The sequence below is a fragment of the Sylvia atricapilla genome, chromosome 6 (genome assembly GCF_009819655.1).
Source record: "Sylvia atricapilla isolate bSylAtr1 chromosome 6, bSylAtr1.pri, whole genome shotgun sequence".
Lineage (NCBI taxonomy): Eukaryota > Metazoa > Chordata > Aves > Passeriformes > Sylviidae > Sylvia > Sylvia atricapilla.
Genome location: NC_089145.1, coordinates 56,069,833 through 56,086,693, shown reverse-complemented (window position 1 = coordinate 56,086,693; position 16,861 = coordinate 56,069,833). Strand labels below are relative to the sequence as shown.

The 16,861-nt window shown below is 48.0% G+C and overlaps 1 protein-coding gene across 4 annotated transcripts; it reads right to left on the bottom strand.

Moving 5' to 3' along the window:
* Positions 1 to 1,514: 1,514 nt before the first annotated feature.
* Positions 1,515 to 16,740, bottom strand: VIPAS39 (VPS33B interacting protein, apical-basolateral polarity regulator, spe-39 homolog). 4 transcript variants are annotated; one of them, XM_066321984.1, is made up of 20 exons: positions 16,644 to 16,740; positions 16,396 to 16,488; positions 15,849 to 15,948; positions 14,434 to 14,577; positions 13,417 to 13,455; positions 12,999 to 13,063; positions 10,944 to 11,000; positions 9,949 to 10,041; positions 9,249 to 9,282; positions 8,698 to 8,800; positions 8,582 to 8,609; positions 8,348 to 8,421; positions 7,730 to 7,805; positions 7,308 to 7,442; positions 6,776 to 6,817; positions 6,286 to 6,375; positions 5,813 to 5,899; positions 3,082 to 3,171; positions 2,668 to 2,772; positions 1,515 to 2,400 (listed from the first exon to the last, which is right to left on the bottom strand). In XM_066321984.1, exons 2-20 carry the CDS (start codon positions 16,486 to 16,488, stop codon positions 2,380 to 2,382), a joined length of 1,476 nt encoding a protein of 491 aa, XP_066178081.1. In that variant the 5' UTR covers positions 16,644 to 16,740; the 3' UTR covers positions 1,515 to 2,379. The 4 variants fall into 4 exon arrangements, with proteins under 4 accessions (XP_066178081.1, XP_066178082.1, XP_066178083.1 ...); XM_066321985.1 differs by lacking the exons at positions 9,949 to 10,041; positions 16,644 to 16,740 and having other exon boundaries at positions 16,396 to 16,589; XM_066321986.1 differs by lacking the exons at positions 9,949 to 10,041; positions 10,944 to 11,000; positions 16,644 to 16,740 and having other exon boundaries at positions 16,396 to 16,589.
* Positions 16,741 to 16,861: the final 121 nt, after the last annotated feature.

The following is a 16,861-nucleotide window of genomic DNA, read 5'->3' as shown; positions in this document are numbered from 1 at the left end:
AGATCCTGGCCAGAATGAAGTAATGCCACTCACAGACATCTCAAAGATAGGGTCAGAGAGTTTAATTTCTTCCTGTGTTTGGTGACAGTTCCAGGCTCTGAAATGACATGGCCCATTTTTCTTGAGAGGAGGGATGGAGATGCCAAGGCTGTACACAGTGACAGGACAAATGACAGCAGATGGACAGCATGTGTGACAGGAGGCAGCAGAGGAGGCCACCAGCTGAGCATTGTTATAAAAGCATGTAAGGATCTGCTTCTGCAGGGCTACTGCCCTAAGCAAAGAGAAAGGGACTCAAAAAGCCCAGAGAGACAGCAGAGCTGACCAACACCTCTAGGCACTGGGACACAATTACCTGTGTTCTGCCATATGCAGGTGGAACACAAACCACTGCAGACTGCTAGCACTGCCTGCCCAAAGTGGCAGAGGGACTTTGGTGGCTGCCCATCACTGTTCTCACATAGCCAAGGGCAGCAGCAGGGTGACACAAAGGGATAAACACGTGAAGAGCTCAGCTGCCTGGCCCAGTCCTTGCAGGCTGATTTAAAGTCTTGAGCCGAAACAGCTGAGCCTTGGGATCTGGCTAGTTTTCAAGATCTATAAAAAACTATTTAATAATCTCTGTTTTGTCTCTTCCCTGAGATGATTAGAAAGAAGATTTTATTCCTAACATCTCCCCTGGAGGACCATTCTCCCCATTTGTCTTATCTAAGAGTTTATGGGGTTATATAACTTTATATGCAGCCTATGAACAACTTATTTAGTCAATTAGTATGAGCTACATAAAAAATATAAGCTGTATTAAACTTGTTACTATTAATTTTAGCACCCCCCACCTGAAATGGTCCTAGTTCAAGGGCAATCTTGTCAATTTGTCCAAGTATGTGACGAGAAGGAGGAAAAGAAAGGGACCCAGACTCTCTTCAGTGGTGCCCAGTGATGACACGGGGCACTGGGCACAAACTGAAATGTACTGGTCCATTTGAAGACACAAACCCACCTTTTACTGTGAGTGTTGCCAAATTCAGACTAGGTTTCCCAGGGAAGCTGAGTCATCTCCAGCTGTGTTGATACTGAAAACCCACATAGCCACAGTCCTTGTCTGCCTGTTCCAGATGATCCTGCAAAAGCAGGAGTGGACTAGATGATCAAGAGGTCCCTCCCAACCCTAATGATTCCATAAGAAAAAACAAACAAACACACCAACAGGAAAAGAAAAAAAAAATGAAAGAGTTCAAAGTGCAGCAGGGAGGCTGGAATCCAAATTTACTCTCATGTTTGTGTGACCCCCTGAGGCAGCAAACTCTCAAAAATTAATTCATCTGTGCTGATGGCACTGAAGGTGTGAAATAAGGTACTGCTGCAAGTAATGTCACTCCATGGTAACATGCACTGTGTTTTCAGAACATTAAAAAACATCCTGCACTTCATTTTGTGGGAGGTGATAAAGTGCTCAGGATTAACACACAAGAGTGACAACATGCTTAGTGGGAGAAGGAAAGAAACAGCCCAAGGAGAAAGAGACAGCTTTTATTTACAGAATTGAAGTGAGGTCTGAAAGGATGAAGCCAGGAGCTGGCCTGAGGAGTTGTGTTTCTGAGAAAGTGCACTTTAATTCTTCCTGGCATAACACTTTCTGAGAAATGAGCTGCTGGGACCAGCAGGTTTGTGTAAGTGTGAAAGGTCTCCATCCAACCCATCAGGACTCTGATCACCTCCACACTAGGTACTTCCATGATAAAGGGATCTTCCAAATGCTGTGGAGTGCTAGCAGAAGGATACTGGCAGAAGTTGCTGTCCTGCTCTCTGCAGAAGTTCACACACCTCTTTTCCTAGGGTGAGCCAGAACAAACAAAAAAGTGCAACTGGTCCTTTCCCCCAACACTTCACACAGGGAGAAGAACATGGTCCATCCAGGTAGGTTTTACTCCAGCCACAGCCATGATTAGTGATGCCCAAGCCAGCTTGACTGTTACTGGTCAGCACTGTCTGGTGGAGAGACTCACAAGTGTGAGTGACACGTTCCTCTTGGAAGAAGCAGCCCAGGCACCACCCAGAGGAAACATTCATCTCGCTGTGCCCTGCAACTTCCCTTCATACACACAAGTGATGCCTGGCTTACAGCCACATCCAAGACAATCAGATTCCAAAAAGAATCAACCCTGATGGATCAGTACCATGGTTTTGCCAGCTACATTTTAGCAGCTGCCTTCAACCAGCCTGAACGCCACGGTCCCACAAGCCATAGGTACCCACTGACTGACGAACGTTGATCATGCAAGGAGGAGTAACAGAGCTGCTCTGTTGGCACTGGACTGGGTTTTGCAGTTCCCTCTTTCAGTGACAAGGTGATGGCAAAACAGGCTGTTTCACATGCGTTCAGTTCTTCCACCGGATTTGCTAAAGAGAGAACAAGACATGACTAACAGCAATGCTGAACACAGAGCCCTAGGGGCCCTAGTGACTCCTAATCCCTGACAAGGACAGCTACAGCCAGAGCATGCCATTTCTATAGTATAACCATTCATTCCTACCCTGAATGCAACACCAAACAAAAGATTAGCTTCCCAGCAGGGATAGAAAGTATGCAGGACAGCCATGCCCCTACACCAAATCTATATCTGTTTCTGATGAGAGTATCTGGAAGAAAGAGTAAGCATTTCTTACCATGTTGCTGAGAATGCTGTGTATCTTCTCTTCTTCCGCAGAGCCCCGCTCCACCTTGTCTTTATATGCTGTCAGCTGGATACGATCCTTTAGATCCCGGTAGGTCTAGGTAAAGAGCAAAACCAGCACCCAGCTGAGAGAAAGGGACACTTCCACGGTTAGATGGTGTCCTGCAAACAGGCAGGGCAACTCTACTGTTCCCCATCCAGCTCCCAACACACAACAATTTCACAGCACAAATTCTAGGAGCCACTCTCCTGGCTCATAGACTTCTACTGGGAACCTTATCATTTTGGCCACAGGGATGAACAAACCCCACCAGGCACATGACAGAAGTGGCACAAGGCAGAGAACAGAAAAGCTACAGAGAAAAAGCAGGTCCATGTGCCATGTCTTCCCACAGCAGCCATCTACCTCTATGACAACATCATGGCACTTGTATTTGGTAGCGAGGTTCAGTCGGGTATCCACATCTTCCACCAGGCGCACGTATTCCTGCAGCACCTGTGAAAGACAGAAGAATGTCCCAGCTCCCTTCCACAGGTATGTCCTGCCTCATTCCTTCACCCCAGTCCCAAAACCATTCAAGGTTGCTGGCCACACAGACTTGGTCCCTTCCTTAGGGAACCAGTGACCTCAACAAGACTGTTCAGGATCCCAGAGGCTTTGCTTACAAAGCTCAGAATCACAGAATAAGCAGAGTTAGAAGGGATCCACAATGATCATAGAGTCCAGCTCCTGTCCCAGCATAGCACCATCCCCAAGGCTCAGAACATGTGCTTGAAAGCATTGTCCAAACGTTTCTTGAATTCTATCAAGCTTCATGCTGTGACCACTTCCCTGGGGAGCCTTTTCCAGTGCTAAATCACCCTCTGGATAAAGAACCTCTTTCCAATACCCAACCTAAACCTTCCCTGACACAATTTCAGGCTACTCCCTTGGGTCCTGTCACTGGTCACCTCTGCTCTTCCCCTCACAAAGAAGTTGTAAACTGCAATGAGGTTTCCCCTCAGGCTCTTCTTCTCCACAGTGAACAGACCAAATAACCATAGCTGCTCTTCATACAGCTTCCTCTCAAGGCCCTTCACCATATTAGCCTTTAGAGACTCTCCAATAGCTTTATAACTTTCTTAAATTGTGGTGCCCAAAAATGCACACAGGACTCGAGGCTGAGGCTCGAGGCTGCCCCAGCCCAGAGCAGAGCAGGACAATCCCCTCCCTTGCCCAGCTGCCATGCTGTGCCTGATGCACCCCAGGACAGGGTTGGCCTCCTGGCTGCCAGGGCACTGCAGGCTCATGTCACTTGTCATTGACCAGGATCCACACTGCTGCTCTCCAGCCCCTCATTCCCCAGTCTGTCTGTAAATCCCGGGTTGCCCATCCCAGATGCAGAATCTGTCACTTTCCCTTGCTGAACTCCCTTTAATTTTGGTGACTACCCAGCCCTCTAGTAAACTGAGGTCTCTCTGCAGAGCCTCCTTGCCTTCTAGGGAGTCAACAGCTCCTCCCAGTTTTGTATTATCTATGACCTTGCTTAGTATCTCCTCCAGTCACGCATCCAAGTCATTCATGAAGATGCTGAAGAGCACAGGGCCAAGGATGGAGCCCTGTGGAACCCCACTAGTGACCAGTCACCAGTCTGATGTCACCCTATCCACTGTAATCCATTATGCCCAACCCATGAGTCACACACCTCATCACTTGTTTATCCAGATGTGTGCTAGACATTTTGTCCACAAGGATACTCCAAGAGATATCAAAAGCTTTACTGAAATCCAAAAACACTACGTGGACTGGCTTCCCTTGATCAGTCAAGGGGGTTACCTTGTCATAAAAAGAAATCAGATTTGACAAGCAGAATTTTCCTCTCATGAAGCCACGCTGGCTGTGACCAGTAACTGTGTTGTGCTCCAGGTTTTTCACTACCTTCCAGAATAATCTTCTCCATAACTTTACCATGCACTGAAATGAGACTAGCAGGCCTACAGACTTCAAGATCCTCCTTCTTGCCTTCTTGAAAATTGGGACATCAACCAGCCTCCAGTCATCTGGAATCTCTCCAGATTCTCAAGACTGCTCAAAAAATCATTGAGAGGTTTTGTGACAACATCAGCTGGCTCTTTGAGGATTCTTTGATGAATCCCATCATGCCCCATAGATTTCCAACTGAAGCAGCAGATCCTGCATAGATTCAGGGTCAACTGGGAGTTGATAATTTTCACAGTCAGTGATAAATTTCACAGTCATTTCGAAGTCAGGGCACTGAGACCCACTTGATCCATCATCTGTTTGTGAGGTGACCATTGTCATCCCATTGTAATGGGCCAATGTTACTTCTACACTGCCTATTGCCATTAAAATATTTGCAAAATCTCTTTATTGTTCCCCACAGTTCTGGCCAGCTTCAATTTCAGTAGAGCTTTGGCTGCAAAAAATTTTCTCCCTATAGTGGCAAGCAGCATCTCTGCATTCTTCTCATGTTGTTTGATCTTGCTTCTACACCTTCCTTTTCTGCCTTATTTCCAAGAGAAGATTCTTGCTTCTACACCTTCCTTTTCTGCCTTATTTCCAAGAGAAGATTCCTGTTCAGACAAGCTGGCCTTCTGCCTTGCCTGCCTGACTTCCAACATTTGGGAATTGGCTGCTCCTGTACCCTTAGAAGGTCATGTTAAAAAAGTGACTGATGGACCCCACTGCCTGAAGAACATTTTCCTAGGAGACCTTACCAACTCTCTGAGAAGCCTGAAGTCTGTTCTCCTCACATTCAGAGTTAAGGTTTTGCTGGCACTTTCCCTTCTATCAACAGAGTCTTAGTCTACCTCACTCCTACAGATCAGATTAACCATTGCCAGCCAGATTAAGAAAGAGAAAATTTAAGGTAGCAAAGAAAGGCAATGCATGTGGGAAGAGAGTTCCAACTTTGACCAGCTGTCCCTCTTGCAGTCAGAGCTAGGACCCAGCCCTCAATATCACCTACACCTTCTGTTGATGCACGGGTCACTCAGCTGAGTGCTACGCCCACCCGACAGAGCCAGAAGATCAGCAAGCTTCTCCCACTTCCAGCTAGGAAGCAGCTCACCCGAGGAGTCATTCATACACCAAATCCCAATAAAGAGAAGGACACAAGCAGAGGTTCCTGGCTCACCTGCACAGGAGCATTGTTCCTCTGCAAAATCTCCACCACCCTGTGGAAGCCAATAGGTGCCTTCTTCTTGGTGTAACCCAGCCAGTTCTGAAATGAGAACCAAACCACTGTTAACCCAAAAGGACAATCCCACCAGCCACAAGAAAATGTGGGGTTTTTTTTCCCAGTGCCAGCAACGTACTCCACAGCCACCACACACACCTCATGGCAGAGCCCTCGGGCACAGGCTGGCTGCAAGCCCTTTGGAAACAGAGCTCAGGGGCAGCCCCCTTCTCTGATGTTACTGCTGCAGCCAAGCCAGGCCCAGCAGAGGTCTTGGGCAGGGAGAGGAGGGAAGTATTGCAACACCCTGCAGCAGAGGTGCTGGGCCCTGAATAAAACCAGTTTGTCCAGTAACTCCAGAATAAGCCAGCTATCAGTGGCAGACACCAGTACTTGAGACTGTTTCCCCAGCAAGGTTTTCTGCAGCTCACCTTGGTGGTGAGGAGGGCATCCACATCACCCCAGGCCCGCAGCTTGGCACGGGCAGCCAGGGCAGTCAGCACATACTGCTTATCAGGAATCTGCAAGGCAGAAAGCTGCAGTCAGAACAGTAGCACAGCTCAGAAGGCCTGTGTGGGCTGGATATGAATGGCATCTGCCCCAGCCCTATAATGACCCACACCAACACCCAAGCAAGGGTGCAAGAGTCAAGATGCTGCCTGATGCCACACAGCACTGCAGAAAGTAGGAAGTGGGGATTTGCAAGTGCTGCTGCAGACAGGGCACAGCCATTGAAAATCTCCACATGGCACCCATTTGCCTTTCTGAGACTCCAGAAGGGTCCTGCTCAAAAAGGATGCCATGGCCCTCTCTCTAGCTTAGTGCTGAGCCCCTCAAATTCCTACTGAGCCCCTTCATTACATACAGTTTGTCTGCACATGCTTTCAGCTAGTGCTGCCACAACAGGGGAGACTCACGCACCTTAAATGTTTTCTTCAGGTTGGTGGGGCTGCTGAACATTCCCTAGAGAAATCAGACAAGTCAGTGCAAACTCAGAAGAGCAGGCCACAGCAGGGGTTCAGACACCTGTTATACACCATCTGCCTTGCACAGAGTTAATCTTCTCAAGATTTTACTGCTTTTTCCTTGTGTCAGTGCCACAGGAGAAAGCATCTAGCAGAAGAGAACGACAATCCCACCCCATTAGCATTCTGTTCTGGCTTCCCAACATCCTCAACTGCTGCACCTCCAGCACTTCCAAGATTAGTACCAGTACCTCAGCCTCATGGGATTTACAGTGGTTTCTAGGAGGCAACCCCCTGATAAACTGTGCCAGGTTAAATGTCTTGGACCACAAAACTCCAAACTGGTGTCAGGGGACAAAGTCTCTCTGAGGGATGAAATATGACCTCTCTTTCCCTTTCTTTCCTTAACATGCCACAGCTTGACCACCCCACCTCCTGAGGGCTACAAGGATGAGATGCAACCTTATCTTCTGCCACGTTCTCCTCACCTCAGCCTCTGTGTAGTGGTAGAAACAGGAGTAGAAGAGGGTGGTCACTAGTGGCATGTTGAGAATTGAAGCCTTGCGAGGATATTTCCGAAAGAGCTCTGACTGCCCAGCCATCTCCAGGTGCCTATCGTTAGCCTGTGGAATCAGGAAGACAGTGTGAACATGAGCCAGGACAACTGCCTCTTGAGCTGTGGGACAGAGACCTAGAGAGAGTGTTGTGACAGCAATGTGCAAGCATAGCCCCAGGATGCTACCAAGTCTCAGATCTGGTATTTCACACGTGCCTGGCACAGCAGCCTGAATAACAATTACAACTACACCTAGCCAGGGCAGGCTGGTTAGATCCAACTGGTGTCAGTCAGGGACAGCAAGAGATCTCACAGGTAGTCCCAGCCATCTTCTGACCAGCAGAGATTTCATACCTCAATGATGATCTGTCGCTCCAAGAGGGTATAATGGTCTTGGATGTGAGATGTATCCTCAGCTGAAAATGGCAGCCTGGCCAGACAAGAAGGAAAGAGATGCTGTGACCAGCTCTAATGTAGAGAATCCTTAATTTACTTCTAAATACACTTAGATTTTTTTTTTTCTACCAAACAAGCTCCCATTCTTCCCAGCTTGAATGGCTAGTGGATACTCAAATTCCTAACTCCAACTGGCTCTCTCCTAGATAGGCTCCAGAGAAAGAAACATTATGTGGCACCTCTCACAGAATAACCTAAAGTGGATACCAACTACCAGCTTCAAGTGCTTAGACATCCAGACTTTCACCTATTACAATCTGAAGGGTCAATGCTCAGAAAGTCCCTTGAAGCATATTTCCTCCTGAATAAGCAACAAAAGCTGCTGGACTAGTGCCAATGATTCCTCTCTGGTCTACACTGTATCCACAGCTCTGCTCCCACTCCCCACTAAGGGAAAACCCACATCAGCTAGCAAACCACATAAGCCATGGCACTGGTGCAGAGGTCTAATTTTCTTCACTACCACCTTCTGTGAAGAATCCACATCCCTCCCCTGCTTTTGCATATTTTTCTTACCCAATGCAACCTTTCAGAAACTCCCTCCTTTTTTCTACATCCTGGATGTTCAAATGCTCCCGGTACTGAGACAGCTGGAGGGAGAGGGGAAAGAAGCAGTCTGTTCTCACAGATTTGGGAGATACAGTATTCCAGAGGGTGAAATGGGGATGAAAAGTTTTTGCCTGATTCCCACACACTCTACAGCCAGCCTCCCCCTGCAGTAAGGGAATTTATGCTCCTGGGAATACTCACAGCAACTTCCTCAGTCCTGTCTAAGAACCTGCAAAAGGGAATTAGCAAACATTAACTTGGAGGCAGGTTCCTAGCAGTGTGCTCAGCCCTGCCACAAGACGGATCAACAGCCTCACCTGAGTAGATCCAGAAGGAATTTCTGTTCACCCATCTCTCTGAGGAAATGGATCAGATGGCACAAGGCCACCTGCCGCACCTCCAGCTCCCGAAACAAGATCTCTACAGGGCAAAGAGTTTATGTACCAGTGGGTAAAGTAAGACAGCACTACCAAGCAGAGGGGACTTAGCACAGTGCATGGAGTTGAAAGTCATTGGCAGGATTCAACAACCTTATCCCATTTCGAATCACAGTCTTGGAGGCTGGAGCACAGAAGAGCCCAATCACTGGGCTGACAGCTGAATTTACAGCCATGTGATACCTCTACAGATTCATCTTCATTCATCCCATCACCACCACCTACCAGTGCTTAAAGCTCCTCTCTGGAGCCTTTGTAGGCATCACCACCCCCCCTGCCTCCCACACTACACTTGCTACAAAAATACTTCATGCTTAGTAAAAATGCAATACCCCAGATGCTCTCTTTGTAACTTGCACCCAGTGAAAGGATTACCCCCTCTGTCCTTCACTGAAACCCACCACAGAAATCCCAGCCTCAGTCACACTCACCTCTCCTTAGTGTCCGTTTCAGGAATATCAGGACCTGTGAGCACAGACAGACAGCTCAGATTGCAGACAAACAAACAGCACACTGGTCAAGGCCTAGAGAAGCTTTTGCAAAGGGCCTCTGAAAACACAGCTCTTACAGCACTGCACTTAGTTCTGGTACCCACAACACCCAGGAGAAGCAGTGAGCCTGGGCCACAGCTGCCTAGATTCTTGCCTAAGCTCCTACTTTGGAGTTTGGATGAGTGACACCAGAATTTACAAAGGAAAACCTTTCCATGCAAAATCCAAGGAACTAAAAGACCTGGATGAAGGAAGCTCTGACACAATCCCATTTTCTGTCTGATACTTTAAAAGCCAGAAAAACTGCTGAGGCCCCAGATCCCAAATGCCAAGTCCTAGTTCTGTGCTGCATGAGCAAATTAAACCTTGACCTTCAAGAAGCAGTTGTGAAAATCTGTAAGGCTGATGGATCCGATTCCTTGTTATTAACATCGATTCTGCAGAGTGGCAGGAAAGACAGCAGGAATACGTGATTTCCCAGTCTTAAGCTTTGACACTTTCCAGTAACTGTTTGGTTTAAAGTAAAGAACTTTAAACCAAACTTTTGCAAGACTGAGTGGCCAGCTGACTGCCTTCTCACAAGTGCTCTGTGTGGGGTCACCCAGAAGTCCCAGCCCTGTATGGCCCCAGCAGGACTCACAGCTGTAATGACATTCCCATCATGCCCTGCCACAGCTTCATCCAAGAGCACCAGCTTGTCCTGCAGGGAGCGAAATCTCTCTAGAGAGCAGACCTAGAGATAGAACAGGAAGAAGTAGGCATGTGGGACATGAGACAGTCCTCAGGCTTTATTTATTCCTCTCCCATAAGCCCTTCAGCAGCATGAATAACCACCCTCCCAACAAGTGGAAAAATTCTCATTTCACTGAAACCACATGCCACGTAATCCCTGGAAATGTGTCCACAGGGGTTGCAGTCAATCCTCATTACTGCCCAGTCTAGGACAGCAGACAACATACATTCAGCACAAACATCCTTGTAACAAGACAAAACTTTCCTGTATACCATAAACCACTGGCCCTGACAGGAGGAGGGGACTCTGCAGGCCCTTTTCCACAAAGGAGACCAGAAAAAGTAGAGTCATATCTCTTTCTCCCTTCTTCTTACCCACATCCGTGGCCTCTCTCAGCCTTTAGTTCACCTCAGCCTTTGAGAAGACACATGCAGAGTGAAACCACAATCTCATTATGTGTTCATGGCACACTGAGGCAGCTGAGACTAAGATTACAGCTCCAGTGAAACCATTTCTGTCTTCCTCCCTCAATTTGCCACGAACAGAAAATGGAGATAAAGCCCCATCCCCTCAGATTTTTAAAACAAACCCAGCCCCAGCGAGCAGAAAGGGCAGAAAGGGACACAGCAGTACAGATACCTACTGTCAGAGCCTTGCTGAGGGGACAACTCAAGTAAACAAAGCAACAAAACCCTGAAGTTCTCCTGCTGCTCCTGAGCTAGTGTGATCCCAGCACTGCCACCTGGCAAAGTAACAGACAGGCAGACCACCATCCCTGCTAGGTGTTGAAACCAACACAGATCCCCTCCTTGCTCCCAGAACAGCCAGGAACAGACAGTAAAGCATTTTGGGACCACCCACCCTCCATCTCTTACAAGCCAGTGGGAGTGCAAAGTCCTTACCTTGCCTCTCTGCATTCGCCTGACTGTATCTTTAGGGCTCCAGTCACTGCTGTAATCCTGCCACAAGAAAAATAAACCCTCAGATCATTTCAGCAGTCTCCAAGCTGCTTTTCACTTCTGCTGTATCAGTGACAGCCCATATGTAGCTACTCACATTTATCACTCAGCTGCTCCAGGAAAGGTGTTTGTAGGATGTGTATGTACACTTTTCAGGTGCAAATGCTGAGCCCTCAGACTCTGCATATGCTGGTGTGGAGGGAAGCTAAAGGCTCATATGTTAACACAGCCTTTCTATTGCCTCAGTAAAGTGTGCCATCATATCCTTTGTAAGAAGTGCATGGCATCAGATTGTTCTCCTTCCAAACTCTGTTGTTTTCAGGACAAACAACACACACGCAAAACAGACTAACCCAAAACTGAAGGGCAAGGAGTCAGTTTCTTGTTACAATTCAGACAGACTTCTGCTGGTGAGCCTTCCACAGCAGCGTGGAGAGCACAGGGACAACAGCCTCAGGCAAGCACCTGGGGAGTCGCACAACACAAGGACAATGTGACAAGGGCATTGAAGCCTGGACCATCTTAATGGTAGTATGCAACCACTGCTGCAACAACCAGAATTTTCCCCCTGCAGCAGGCAGGCAGTGTGATCTGAAGCACTGGATAAAAATGGATGGTGGCCTCAGCCACTCCTAACTCAGACACCATAAAGTCATCTGGGTCTCTGTGAGGCACTCCAGCCAGGTTGCAATTCAGCTTTCTGCCTCAAAAGGCCCAGAGAAAGGAAGCAACAAGAAGCAGCTCTGAGGACACTGAATTTTACATCCATTGAAGATTTATTGAAAGCCCAAATCTATGAAAGGTCTGACCCAGTCCTATCAGGGGACCTCAGCAAATCAGTCTCTCAAAGCAATGTACAGCTGAGTGCCAAATATCCTAAAGCCAGGATACCCTCCAGCACCTCTGGCCAGAGGCAGCTTCTCAGCCTGTCACTGTTAGGACAGTCATCAAAAGCTGCCATTAACTTTCTCTTCTTTGTTCCACCCCTGTCTGCATTTGACAGGCTTTATAATCCTTCTCCTTCCTATTTCACTGCTTCTGCAGGCCCAGAACAGAACACAACAGGGCACTCTTGTTTCTCCTGCTGTGCTTTGAGGAAGTGCTGTCTGTTAGGTTATTTCATTAATGGCTAACTGACAAAATACACCAACCTGGGGAGGATCAGAGGCCAAGAACAAGTGGACCATGAACCCTAGCAGCTCAAGGATGCAAGTGCTAGCTACTGGAGGAGACTGGGGTCTGGAATTCAGCTACAAAACAACCATATGTCTAAGACCAGCTGGAGGGACCCATAGAGTGTATGTTGCACTAGTGGAATTGGTCAGACAGAAAGAAAACTCAGGATCAGGCTTGAGTGTTTTCTATATGTGTCTATTCATAAAGGCTTTGGCTTCTGTGTTAATCCATGCAGGCATGTGTTAGTATTGTGCACGTCTGTAGGGAATATGGGCTCAGTCCTGTTACTGCCTGGACCGAGGGACATGAGACCACAATTTCACACCTAACAAGAGGAATCCACCCAGTCTCAAAATCCCCTAGATTCTCCAGCACCTATCACTGCAAATCGGGTATACAAACATTCCTGCCAATTGGAACACTACCTCTGCACAACTCTCTCTGTGTTGTCCCAGTGATTCATGAACAGGAATTTTCAAACCTCATAGTTAAAAAATGTAAAACCCACATGTGATGTCAGTTTATCTGACCCAGCATGAAAGCAGGTTATAGATAAAGCATTATTTTGAAATCCTTTCCACAAAGACTGCTGGGCTACTCATTAAAAGAAGTAACCAAAACCAAGACCCCCAGCAAAGCTCTATACTGCCAAACAAAAGCACAGAAGGCTTAAATTACTGCAACGCTGCATTCTGCAACTCCCTGTCCTATTCCCTGCATTGCCCTCTTCTGTCTGAAACAGCAACTAATCCGTTCCCAGGGAAGGAGTGGAGTAGGAGGTTCACCAGTCTCACCAGTCTCAATCCAGCACAGGCTGCTCACCTTGTACTCAGCTCTTGGTCTGCGCAGCTCTGGGGCGTAGCTTTTAACTCCTGTGTCACTCAGGGCTGAGAGGGAAGGGCACAGCTGAGTAGCACGTAAAAGTCATGATTCCACTTTGGAAACCCATCCCTTTCTTGGTTTTTATGACAGCACACCCAAACTTAAGCACAAAATGGCAACACAGCATTACTCTAAAACAAACAGATGTCAGTTGTACATAAGTAATTACCCCAAATCTTCATGCTGATTCTTTAATTTCTTTGAGGAAAGAACCATCCATAACTGAGCTTTTAGACAGCACATGATTCTGTTTCCCTTTTTGCACCATAAGGCAGATGACACTTCCCTATTTTTGGAAATGCTTTGTTTCATGTTTCATCTGCATCCCTCCCAGAATGAGGCAGGACCCAAAACTTACCATCTGAAAGGGACTGGAAACTTGAGAGTTTGTTTCGTCCTGAAATAAAAACACTGATGAGACACTGTCCCTTCACCAGCAACATCTCCTGCACAGGGAACACAAGCCTGGACTACAAAGGCCATTTTACTGCAGCTATGCCCCTGTAGAACAAGCCACTCTGTACAGTGATTCACACTACACCAGCACAGCTGGGGCTCACCTGCTGACATTCTAAGGCATTGAAGTTCTCTGTGGCATTGGATATCACACTCCATCCCTATCTGCTCTCTTGGTGCTGAGGCCAGGAGAGGTTAGAGCCTGAATTCACTCATCTACCTGCAGAGCAGAGGCTCAAGCACACAGCACTGCAACACAGGCCATGGCAACATGGACAGCTCCATCCACTAGGGCTGCAATTTGCATGCCTTTCTTCATAACTTTATTGTCAAAGTTGAGAGTAAAAACCACCTCAGGGAAAGAGAGACAAAGTAAAAGCAGTTTTGCTGTCTTGCTGTGAGAGAACAGAGCTGAACTCTCGCAAGCTGTGTATGTTTGCCCATGGCCTGCTGCACAGCTTCTCCATAAGCAGCTACACTGCCACTGCTGCCATCATGTGCTTGCTGAACCAACACCAACAGCAGCCAGCTGAGCTCCAAATAAAGGATAATCAATCTGTGCTCTCTACAGAACTGAAAATTAAATGAGGGCTACATAGGTCAAGCAGCCAGCCTTTGCAGCCAGCTCTTTTCCACCAACCAAATGGATTGCCACACAGTGCTGTGCTCTACTTTGCTGTTCTTTGGAACCTCCAAAAAGGTGATCTCCAAAGCCCCTTCTCACTCCACAAAAGCATGTGATCTACTGCACAAGACAGTCTTCAATTTCTGACCAGTGAGCAATACACTTCCACCCTGAGGAAGCTTTCCTGTCCCACAATTCACTTCAGATAAAACCATCTACACAAGATAACCCAGTTGCTCCTTCACAGTCTTAAGGAAAAACACGTTTGTCAGTGTGGTATATAATGAACCTCACCTTTGAACAGGCTGCTTAAGGAATAGGAAGAACCTTGTTTGGGAAGAGCAGCATAGGAGGAAGAGCCCTTCTGTAGGCTGGAATCTCGGCCATCCAGGGAGCTAGTGCTGCCAGAGGCTGTCTCTTTGATTGACCAGGAGATACCTGTGTGCAGACAGATCATTTTTAACCAAGAAAGAGCCTGTAAAGAATGAGCTTCTGGCACGACAAAACCATCACCAGGTTTGTGCTGGTCAGTTCTGCACTAGCACATGTTGGTAAGTCTGACCCTCTGCACCAAGCAGATGCAGTGCATCTCTCCATGCAGAATCCCAGTCTCCTGTAATGCTGCTTGTTAACAGAGGCATGTTGTCTTCCAGAAATGGCTGTTTTCAGCAACATTGTACAGCTGGCTATGGCTTGTGTAAAAAGAATACATAGACACCCCATAATTTACATATTGTTGCACTGAGAAAAGCATGGTCTTTGCTCTGAAAGTACAAAGCAAGACTGGCCTACCTCAAATAGCAGAAGCCTAAGAGCACACTTTCCTGAACACTGAAGACAAAGATCGCTTTCCTTCCCTCTCAGACAAACAGCTCTCAGTGTGCACATGCTGCTGGCAACAACGCATGTATCTCCCTCCTGCCTGTTCAATACAGTTTCCCCTTGTTTTCACACAGATACACAACACACGTATTTCAGGATCAGGATTAACAGACAAAAAAACCCAATAGGTAGACACCCTGGGTGGGAAAAGAAAGCACAAGGAGGAGCTACAGCAAAGGACAAGAACATCAGTCTTTAAAGATCCTTTGGGTGATCCACACATAAATTTTCATGGTTTGACACTGGCTAGCAAGTGTCACAATTCTGTGGGTCACAAACTCAAAAGCACAGCACACAGAGGATTATGTGTGGGCCATGAGCTGACTCCCATCATCACCAGAAACACATCGGCTTAATGTTCACAACTCCCTTTCAAATTTCAAGCATAACAGTCATTCTATAAACACACATTGAAACTTGGATTATCTGCTTAAAGTGCTGTGGGGTCAAAACACAAACTTCAAATAGTGCCATTTCAGGCAGTGCTGTGAAGGAATTGATCACCTAGAATCTTGCAGGCCACCTGAGCATGATGAGTATCAATCCATAATCTCCAAAATACCTACTCAGATCTTGGCTACATATTAGAAAAAACACAGTGAATTCCCTCCACTTGTCTGCACTCCCCTTTTTTACACAATTTGGGATTCTGCTCACCCTTCTTTTCAGTGGATCTGCTCAGGTAAATCAAGTAGCTCACAATGTGACCTGGGAGACTAGAATCAGATTAGATAGGCAGGATTAGATAGCAAATAATACTCCTGACTTAAGCAGCAATTTTAAACTGCCTCTGTTTCAAGGATAATTTGCAGTACTACTGCACTTACTTCCCACAGGTTCTCCGCTCCAGCTGACCCTCTCGAGGTCGTCATCATCATCATCAACAATATCCCGAAGGCTGTTCACTGTCCGTTTGGATTCCTTCAGCTACACACAAAAGAGCGATCTTGCATAAGGACCATCAGAATTGCAGAACGCACTTCATTTCCCATTACTATCAAACATCTCCCAAAGAACTTTGAATACAGCTTCTTCAGCTTCCATTGCTTCTTCTTGAGATGATATTTTAGTAGTAGCCCTTCCTCACCACTGGGAAGCCCAAGGACACCTACATCGACAATAACAGCTCAGCCAGTGGGAGATGCAGTTTGGTTCGTGGGCGAGGAACCACGTCCTAATGAGATTTCGGACTGGCTGCTGTGGAGGGAGACACGGGAGCCCTTGGTACCCTCGGCAGTGGGCAAGGGGTGACAATCCACCTAGAGAACATCAGCTCCCCGCGATGTGCAGGGCCGAGGCCTGCGCTGGGACGCCGACGGGGGCCCACCCGGGGAGAGTGTCTCACCGGCAGTTCCGGGGTCGGACCCTCCCTACCTGCGACAGCTCGTCATCCTCATCGTCAAAGGTGAAGGCCCGGAACTTGGAGCTGTGCCAGTACTCCTCCTCGTCCGCCCGCACCCTGCTCATCTGCAACGGCACCGCGCGGCTGCCTCAGCAGAGGGAAGGAGCGGCTGCCTCGGGGGTATCACCGACACCGACACCGACACCGACCCCGCCCCTGCCCCTGCCCCTGCCCCTGCCCCTGCCCCTGCCCCTGCCCCTGCTCCCGGCCCCGCTCTCACCTCGCCGCCCCTCCCGCGCCAGCAGCAGCGGCGTCCTCACGGCGGGGCGGGGCGGGGCAGCCGCGCGCGGGGCACGCCGGGTCACGTAGTTCTCCCGCTGGGCGCGGCGCAGCCGCTCCTCGTTCACGCACTACGAATCCCGGCGTGCCCCGCGAAACGCATTGACTTGCCTTCGGACTACCAGTCCCAGCGGGCTGCGAGTGAGGCAGTGCGGTGTC

Bases quoted from the DNA above. Each gene is read 5' to 3' on its own strand.
- VIPAS39 (XM_066321984.1), bottom strand. From the start codon at position 16,488: ATGAGCAGGGTGCGGGCGGACGAGGAGGAGTACTGGCACAGCTCCAAG. The intron at 6,818-7,307 runs GTGAGGAGAACG...TGATTTCTCTAG, and splicing joins ACCACTACACAGAGGCTGAG to GGAATGTTCAGCAGCCCCAC. The intron at 2,773-3,081 runs GTAGATGGCTGC...CTCTTTACCTAG, and splicing joins GCCATGATGTTGTCATAGAG to ACCTACCGGGATCTAAAGGA.